This window comes from Octodon degus, unplaced genomic scaffold, assembly GCF_000260255.1.
Source record: "Octodon degus isolate 3935 unplaced genomic scaffold, OctDeg1.0 scaffold00144, whole genome shotgun sequence".
In the NCBI taxonomy this organism is placed as follows: domain Eukaryota; kingdom Metazoa; phylum Chordata; class Mammalia; order Rodentia; family Octodontidae; genus Octodon; species Octodon degus.
The window spans coordinates 4,084,921-4,094,222 of NW_004524720.1; the positions used below are offsets into that span (position 1 = coordinate 4,084,921).

The 9,302-nt window shown below is 34.5% G+C and overlaps 1 protein-coding gene across 1 annotated transcript in view; it reads right to left on the reverse strand.

Annotated features, from left to right (window-relative positions):
* Positions 1-1,090: 1,090 nt before the first annotated feature.
* Positions 1,091-9,302, reverse strand: part of Ccdc7 (coiled-coil domain containing 7) — a 95,383-nt gene continuing 87,171 nt past the window's right edge. The window contains exons 17-19 of the mRNA XM_023701944.1: positions 8,722-8,759; positions 2,059-2,323; positions 1,091-1,192 (exon numbers count right to left, since the gene is read on the reverse strand). Coding sequence (XP_023557712.1) covers positions 1,091-1,192; positions 2,059-2,323; positions 8,722-8,759 — 405 coding nt within the window. The remainder of the gene's footprint in view (positions 1,193-2,058; positions 2,324-8,721; positions 8,760-9,302) is intronic.

Below are 9,302 nucleotides of genomic sequence, written 5' to 3' on the forward strand. Positions count from 1 at the left end.
CCCCGGTTCCACCAAAAAAAAAAAAAAAAAGAAGAAGAAGAAAATAAAATCACTGTTTTAACAGCAACAACAAAAGATTAGGCGATTTCATAGAGACAGAGTGCAGACTGGATTGCCAGGGGCTGGGTGGAGTAAAAAATGGGAGTCAGCGCTCTCTGGGAGGCTGTAATACAAAGTTGGGAAAATCGCTGTAGTGGTGGTTGCACGACATCATGAATGTAATTAATTAATGCCACACGGCTGTACACTTAGAATGATAAAGGGTAACTTTTATGTTTGGTGTATTTTGCCAAAATTACAATTTTTTAAATAAATCAGTTGATTAAATTGAGCTCAATTACTTGTTAAAACTTGTGATAAACTGAATGAAGAAAGCATTCTGGCCATAGCAAGGAATGGACACTTCAGGCACACAGTCGTCATACAGGAGACGACAGAGGTACCCTCATTTCAGAGCACAGGAGCGAAGTTGTTGCACCTTTATAGAGACTGCTCAGTTTTATTTTGCAAGTTTAGACCATGGAAATAAAACATCAATTGGTATATTATAAAGGAAAATCAATTTTTTTTTTAAAAAAAAAAACTACAGCAAAGACCTAAAATACATCTTGCAAAACTATTATCAATACCAGAAATATTTTCACTTATATATTAAATAATTTTTGATATAATATTGTGTTAAGAATTGCAGTGCCAATTACTACACTTTGGTTAAGACAAAGCTATTGATTTCCTGATACCCAGACCTTAACTGAAATAAGACATTCTCAGTAATGTAATTGTAATTCTCCAAATTATTCATTTATTTCTAGTGCTGGGGATTGAATCCAGGGCCTTAAGCACTAAGTCCCTGGTCCTTTTTTTTTATTTTTTTGAGACAGTGTCTTGCTAAGCTGTGTAGGCTGGGCTCCAACACGAGCTCTTTGTACTTCAGCATCCCACATGCTGGGATTACAAGCCTGTGCCACTGGCCTGGCTCAAGTTGACTTTACAGCATTGTTAGTGCGCTTGTGTACTACTAAGTGAGGATGGCGTAGTGAGTTACTTGGGTATGTAATAATGTTCTCTCTTCACTTATTTATTTCACATTTTATGTTACACGACAGAAAATCTCTTTACCTTGAAACTTTCCTGCTGTTGGGTAAGTTTCATTTTCAGTCTTCCTTTGTATTTTCTCTTTTGATACATCAGCCTTAAGAACAAAAGTTGTGATATCTGATTATAAGTCTCAGAACTATTTACTATTCTTAAAGAAAATGATAGATTCTTAATTGCATATAAAATCTCTTTGCAGAAACATTTTGTTTTCATTATTTCCTGAATGTGCCAAACAGAAAAATGGGAATAGTGAATAGATTTTAGAGATATTAGGAAATGCCGAGAAGTAGTGCCATGGGAGCTAAGAAATGCGGTGGCTCTTCTCCACATTAGTGCCCAAAAAACTGAGTTAAAATTACTGATTACAATTCTTGTTTTGACTTATATTTTGGCCTGCTTCCATGTTTAGGCAAAGTCTCATGTTTATGAAGTTTTCATATAGGGACACTTTAAAAACTTGAATGATAAAAATATGTTGTACATACACATTAGCTATACTTCAGGCTTTTTTTTTGCCTGTACTTTTGCCCTTAGAATTTTACAAAAGAGCACTTCTCCAACAAAAGCAATTCTTATAATTGTTAGGTCTTCCTTAAAGGTATATATGAAACTATTTCAAAATTATTATACCTTTAAAAAATCTTATTTTTAAAAAGTTGCTTTGTAGATAAACCTGAATAAAATACTATGAAATTCACCATCTCAGGAATTATATATTTTTTCATTTTTCCTTAGAGATATGTGACAAAATTTTTATCAAGAATAATTAGAATCTTATTTAAAATATTGCTGATTTCCAATATTGTTTTTAATAACCTAACAGTAAAAACAGCTGTGTTAAAAGCAAACTTTGATTCCCTTGAAATAAGAAAATAGTGATGAGCATTGTAATTAGCATTTGTTCTTGATACTGAATCTACTCATTTAAAACAGCTCCCAAGTCACTGTATTATATCATACCTTTGAGTCCTCAGGAAGCACAGGAAGTGAGATCCAGGATGCAGTTGCTTTCCTCTCATGCAACCTTTCCGCAGAGGGTGAATCTGGGCCTTCTCTGCTCAATGATACTGTTGTCAGTGGCTTATCATGGGTGTCTGATGGAGATATCTGGGAGAGGCTTTTATCAAGTGAAATGGCATCTGAACTCTTTAAAGCTGATTTATCTTGATATCTGAGGGTCTGTGAGAGATCTGAAATAGCAGGGCTAGAGCTTTTCTTCTCTGAGCTTTAGAATTACAAAACATCTAGTATTAGATCATATGAAGAACATCTGCAACTGAAGAATCATTTTCATAACCTAAGGATATTAACCAGTTACAATCATGAACCATCTCCAAGCAATACAATATGGAGTTGATGTCAGACAACAAGTTGAAGATAGCAATGTGTCATCTGTGATTTATAATAGATACATAGATATAACAAATTTAGAATATGTCAAATAATAGTTCCAGTCATGAACAGGCCATAGAATAAGAAAGACTTGCTCAGCTATAGTACAACACCGAATGGCCTGAAGGTTTACCTTTAGTTGTATTTATTCCAAAATTATTTTTCCAGTTTCATTATTTCATAGTAAAAATAAAAAATCTTGACATAGAATTTTTGACATTAGAGGATCACTGTCTTTTACCAAATCAATTCACAAATACCCAGTTAAGTTTTCTTCAAGATAAAAGATGTCACCAGTTGGGGCAGGATTCACTTTCCAGGTACAGAGCAGAGCAAAATGAATGTCACAGTGTGCCTACATGGGCCCAGGTGATACCTGTCCCATGAAATACTTTGTTTAGACAGTCATTTAAGCAAATTGTCTATACTCATAGTAAAAATTTAACAAAGCATATTTAATCCTATCAAATGCAACAGATTCATGGTTGTTAATGAGTTAATGCTCCAGTTAATATAATATGCTTTAAGATCTTTTACAAAATCTCAAAATAATTTGAATTTTTCTCTCATAGAAATAAAACTGTTAAATGTAACTGGTGCCCACTATGCTACACTTGTTAGCTTAGGATGAGTTCCAAACAACAGAGTTTGCATTATAAAAAAATGGAGTAGAGGGTGGAAGACATCACTAGGAATAAAAGTGTAAGATGGTTGGTAGTTAGAAAGATAAATAATTGATAAGGAGAACTTTCGTGGTGTTATTATAAATAAGATTCCAATCATAAAGAGAATAGACAGTCTCCTGTCCTAAATTGTTAAAGGATAGCATCTCAAAAATGCTTTGGTAGTTTCAGTAGGTATTTGGATTTAACATGACTAATTATAAAGTGTAACAGTCATTTTGAGACCATTCTTGAAGTCAAATTCTATAGGGCTACTGCTATCATTGGGCCAGTAAAGCATAAAATTTATTCAAGTACATAATATAAACCGATTCTTATTCACAAGGACATCTCAGGACACAGACTACCATTCTTGCCACTAATACTATCACACAGCTATAAGCACAGAGCAAAATATTTTAAAAGGTTTTGAAATGGTTGACTGGGGACAACATTAATCAATTGGTTCTAAACAGTTAAAAGACATTTTAAAACACCAGTTAGAGGATCTAATCATAACAACAGAGAAAATGTGTAGCAATCCCAATGACAGGGCCATAAATGCCAATATGGTGTCCACTTATAACTATATTCCAACTTTCAGGCATTTCTTAATACCTGCTGCCACAAAGACCAATGGCATAATAACCACAACATAGCTGATGGCCAGGTGTGAAAATACTTGAAAACAGCTTTGAATTCAAGCGTGTCTCAGCTAAAGCAGTATCTTTAAGAAGGGAGACAGGCATACCTTTAAAGCCACACTGATTATGGTATCTGAACAGTGAAGATGGAAGATGTGAAGCAGGAAAATCATGGAAAGTTTTACTCAATCAAAAAATAATAACAATAGTAATAAAGGTGGTGATTTGTTCCCTCCAAATTGTTGGTAAATTGTCAAAAACAATCTCATAATAGTTTATGTAGACTGTGTCAATCAATCCACATCACCTTAAGATTCTTTGTAGGTATCACTGCTTACTAAAATATGGAAGTAGACTTTGTGTGGATGGATGGATATCGGCAGAGGGCAGGGGCTAGTGGGATGAACGTGGTCAAGATACAATGTGCATATATGTACCTGCTCCCCAAGATGAATGAAAACTAAAATAGTATAAATATGAGCATGTATTTTAACAGCTTTCATACAAGCACTCCGAGAGCATCTTTCATGAGACAATTTAACATTACTGAAATGGTGTCCAGAATAAGCTGTCTGAAAAAGTGTTAATTTTGAAGGTCTGTGCATTATACCCTTTCTTACAATGAAAACAGATGTATAAGGGTACAGTCTGTGCTGCATGCCATCATAAGCAGGTCGTGGACACACAACCCCTTAATACACACATCATCTGGGAAAATAAGATAGCTGCCTTTGGATAACTTGGCATACTTTTCTTGTTCTTTCCAGACCTTCTTTCTCAGAAACTTTCTTTAGCTACATCCATTTTCCAAACTTACCAATCCATAGCCTCCCCCTTTAGAAAAAAAAAACTCTCTGACAAGTATTGTGTACAACAACATTTTAATTATAAATGCAAATAAAGGGTGGATTTAATATTATCATGCATAACGACACAAGATATGGAACACGGGCCTATAGGTAAGAAAAGCAAAAAGATCTAGGATTAAAAGTGCAACCTAGAGTAATTCTAAACCATATCAATGTCATAGGCTGTTGTGCTTCACCCTCACCTTACCCAGTTGGGGATTTTACTGTCAACTTTTTCCCAGGCACTACTGGAAATCAAGTTTGGTCAGGGACTTTAATTCATGAGCCTTCCAGACCAAAAGGAAGATAGACAAGAGATGGATCTATTTCTGGATAGCTCTGGTGCTGCTCTCCCTTTGCCCTTTGGTGATGTGGCAGACCTGGCTCCACAGGACTGTCAGGAGAGGCACGGCCCTTCCTCACAGCAGCTCAGATGATACACCTGCTCCCTGCCCTTTTTCAGGCAAGGTCACTGACCTAAGAAGAAAGTTTCCATTGTTACGTGATTATCTGTGTATGTTCTCTCCTCCTCCTATTTCCCTCTATTTCAAGCATAGGTGAGGAAGGGGTCCCTCACAGAAACACTTCCCATGGTGAACCCAGTTATACTTAGTCCGACTACACCTTTTATTGCAATGATATTAGCTCAGGAGATATTATAAATATTCTCTATTGCTTCTATATTCAGATTTTATAAAATCTACCTTATGCCTACATCATGAGTCATAAGTAATATGCTATCTGTAAGGGCAACAGAGAAACAACAGTTAACAGATGAAATTACATCTAGACCTCTTACAGAGTAATATTACTTCACCTGTTGAATTTATTCTAATGAAAGCTGGAAATACAGTATATCAAATACTTCAAGTTTTATTTCATAATTAGCCTCTTTTGTTGACAGATAATACCTTCTTTGATTACTCCATGTACATTTTTCCTTTCTTGTGTTTCTTCTTTAGAGACTTTTATTATTTCACTTACTACTGTCTAATTTTATCTTGTTCACTTGCTTTGGTTTGTTGCCCATCCCATCTATTAAAATGCAAACAAAAGAAAAGGGACCTTAACTTTCTTAGCTGTCAGTAGCACCCTGACTAGAAGAATACTTGGGCATATTAAAGTCATAAAAACATTTGTTGAATGAATTCATGAATTTGGTGAATAAGTCAATATAGAAATTTAACAGCTAACTAATCTATGGGGAGGAAGGTGCATCTATTATTACTCTTTTCTGAGTATTTTGTTCTTTTTTAATTTTTTAAATTCATTTTAATGAGAAAGAAGAAAAAAAAGCAATTAAACAGTTTCAAAACAGGTTAGTAGGACGATTACAATAATACACTGCATACTGTCTTTGTAGTAGTTATTCAGAGGACAAGATGAAGATATGATATCTTTATTTTCTTGGTTTTTGTATTTTAGGGAAGAGTGTATAGGGTGTGTTCAGGGTCTCACTATTAGATCCAACTCGTAGTGATCTGCCTGTTTACAGCCTCCCAAGAGCTGGGATTACAGGTGCACTCCACCATGCCCAGTCTCAATTGCCTTCTCAGCATATCCTGAAGGCGGGGCCAGCACAGTAGGCCCAGGGATTGAAGCCCCAGCCTCTGTGCCTGCTTGCAGGTGCTTTAATCTGTTGAGCTATTTGGCTGGCCCCAGACATGATATCCTGTCTAAACAATATTAGTACAAACTTTTATTCTCAATGAACTAAGAGAAAGTAGATGAATATCTATCCTAACTCTTTTGTGTTGTATTTTGTTCTTGACAAAAACATAAGTGGCCTGGGGAGGGGGCAGAATTCCAATTAAAAGAATTTGAAAAGAAGTTGGCTGGTGGTGTGATTCTCAAAAGTAAAACAGAAATAGTTTACATTTCCATTCCTAAATGTGTGAATTTCAGTGCTGTAAGACATTTAAGAAAATCTAACAACATATATGATGTGAGACAATAAATTATTAAAATCTATTGTTTGAATAATTATTTGCCAATAACCCACTCCCTAACACAAATAAAAAATGCTGCAAAGCACAAAACGTGTACTTTATTGTAACCAATACCAGGTGTCTGCTCAGGTGGGGTCTCCTTACTTCGCTCCCATCCACTGTCTGAAGGTTGGGATACTTTTCCAAAGTATTTCAGAAATTCTATTAGGATCTAAGAAGTAACCCAAAATGAATGATAGTGAATAATATTGTGCCATGTGCTTAATAGTTTGAATTTTATTATATTTAATAAAATTTAACCTAAAGCTGTTATGGGTAATTCTACAAAAACTACCATGCTGAAACAACCTGTTTTATGTTTTCCATTTTTGCCCGTAATCTAATATAAAAGAAAATTCATTACTGGCTTTTCCCTGGGCACATTCTATAGATTCTATATACCCTCATCTTTGCTTGAAAGCAAATTCCTGTCCAATTGGAAAATGTTTTCCACATATTTCCTTGTAAAATCCAACCCAGTGCTTACATTAATGCTCTGTACTTTCCAGCCTCGCCAGAAACAAGTGTCCTTGTTTGATGTAGCTTTGTGGTAACTTCCTACAGAATGCATCTTCTGTATCACACTCTTACTTAGTTTTACACCTTGTCTACTTTACTAGACTGTTAATGCGCTAAGGGAAACGACCACGTTATTTATATTGTTATGCCCTGTAAAATCTATCTCAGTCCTCTGCATAGCATGGCATTCAATGCTTCCTCATTAGCAAGAACTGAATTGAAGCGTAATATTCTCCCTCATAAAGTTAGAGAACATTAGATCAATAAACATTTCTAAGGCAAAAGTAAAACCACTTAATTTGATATTATTCTGACTCTTCCCTGATCTTGATGTCATATATTCCTTATCATCCGCAGGCTGTTGCTCCGTAGTGAGTGCTCCTTCTATTCACTACTTTCCACTGTGATCTATCAGCGAAGTAGAATGCGGCTGGCAGGTGGGGACACCTCACCGGATTACTTTCACAACCTTCCTAACACTTTCCCAAAGGCCTGTGGAAGGCGCCCAAGACTGTATTTTTATTTGAGAATGAAGATTCTCTTTAAAATACTTAAAGCAATGTTTCTATTTTCTGAGATGGAACAAGTAAATAATCTATCAAATTCATGGGCAGGAACTACATAAATATTCAATATTAAAATAATATTTGAAAATGTATTTATTAGTTTCTGTTTTTTAGGGAGATAAATTAGAAACATTTAGGCATTTTCAGTGGTTTTACTTCTTCATGTTTCCACAGAAAACTACAGAAATATGCCCTACTCTACAGTAATTTGAGGATGAATGTAAAGAAGCATTGTGCTTTATCAGTCAAAAGATATTTTACGTTTCCATAAAAGTTGAAGCTAGTAACACTTTTATTCATAACAGCTTAAATTTTCAGAGAGCTGGTAATCCATAATTTATAAAATAAAGGAATAAAATTATAAGAAGCCTACCATTAGTTTAGACAACAAAAAGTAAATTAAACAGATGTGTACTATTCCCTTGATATATTAAATATACACACTAATAAAAATATTGATGATAATTACAAGAATTAAAAACTATACTTTTAAAAACTTCTGGCCATTAATCACTACATTTATTACCCAATGCTAATTCACTTAGGTTTGTAACGAGGAAATATTAAAAACAGTAATGAAGCGCAAAACTACAGACTTTTAGGTAATTCTTTTTTCTTTTCTGAATGGTAATCAAAGCCAAACTTTCATACATTAAGCTCTGTACAGTTAGAGTAAGTGCCTCATGTCCACTTAATGCGAATTCTCACTAGTTCATGTTAATGATGAAACTCTGACACAGTTTCACCAAGTTACTGAGAAAGACAAAAGACAACATTTTTTTATGGAAGTTGTTTACATATCTAGGTTGTGCATCGTGATAACCAATTTGAAACAAAAGTAAGTTTATCTTTAATAAATAGTGGACTTAATCTTTGAAAATCTAATTGCTCAAACCATAAACAAAATGTATTTATACTTTAGCAAAGACAAAAAATTAGGTTAGTAATTTAGAAAATGAAATGATAAAATTAGAAAAAGAATATTTTTGTACAAAATGATTTACCTTTCTTCAAGTGGTCTTTGACTTTGAGCAACTGAGGTCTGTGATAAAGATAATATTAAATTTAAATATACCAAGTGTACATATCAATGTTTACATTCAGTCATTTAGAAAAATGTCAATTATAATAGTTTACTTAATATGATAACCGTATAAGACGAAAGTGTCAACAAAGCTACAGAAGGAGTTATCATCTGCTACCATTGGAAGAGACATTATACAACAATAGGCCCCAATTATGTTTCTAAATTAAGAGCAAAAAGGTTTCTACAGTTTAGTACACAATAATTATTTTAACATCTATTATTTAACCAATCCTTTAAAACTACACATTTTAAAGAGCTTATAATTCTAGTACACACAATACACTCATATGGCAGTACTTTCTTTACACTTAGTTGTTAGGTTTCTGTCCCCAGTAATGCACGGCAATAAGCTGCCACATATGTGAAGCCCACATCTAAGAGCACGGCGAGCTTCCCACTTCAGATAAAATCACCTCAACATTAACATGCTCCAGCCCCACAGACAACCAAGGGTACTGTTAATACCCAGGAGAGCTGCATTAGCATAAAAATAAGTCC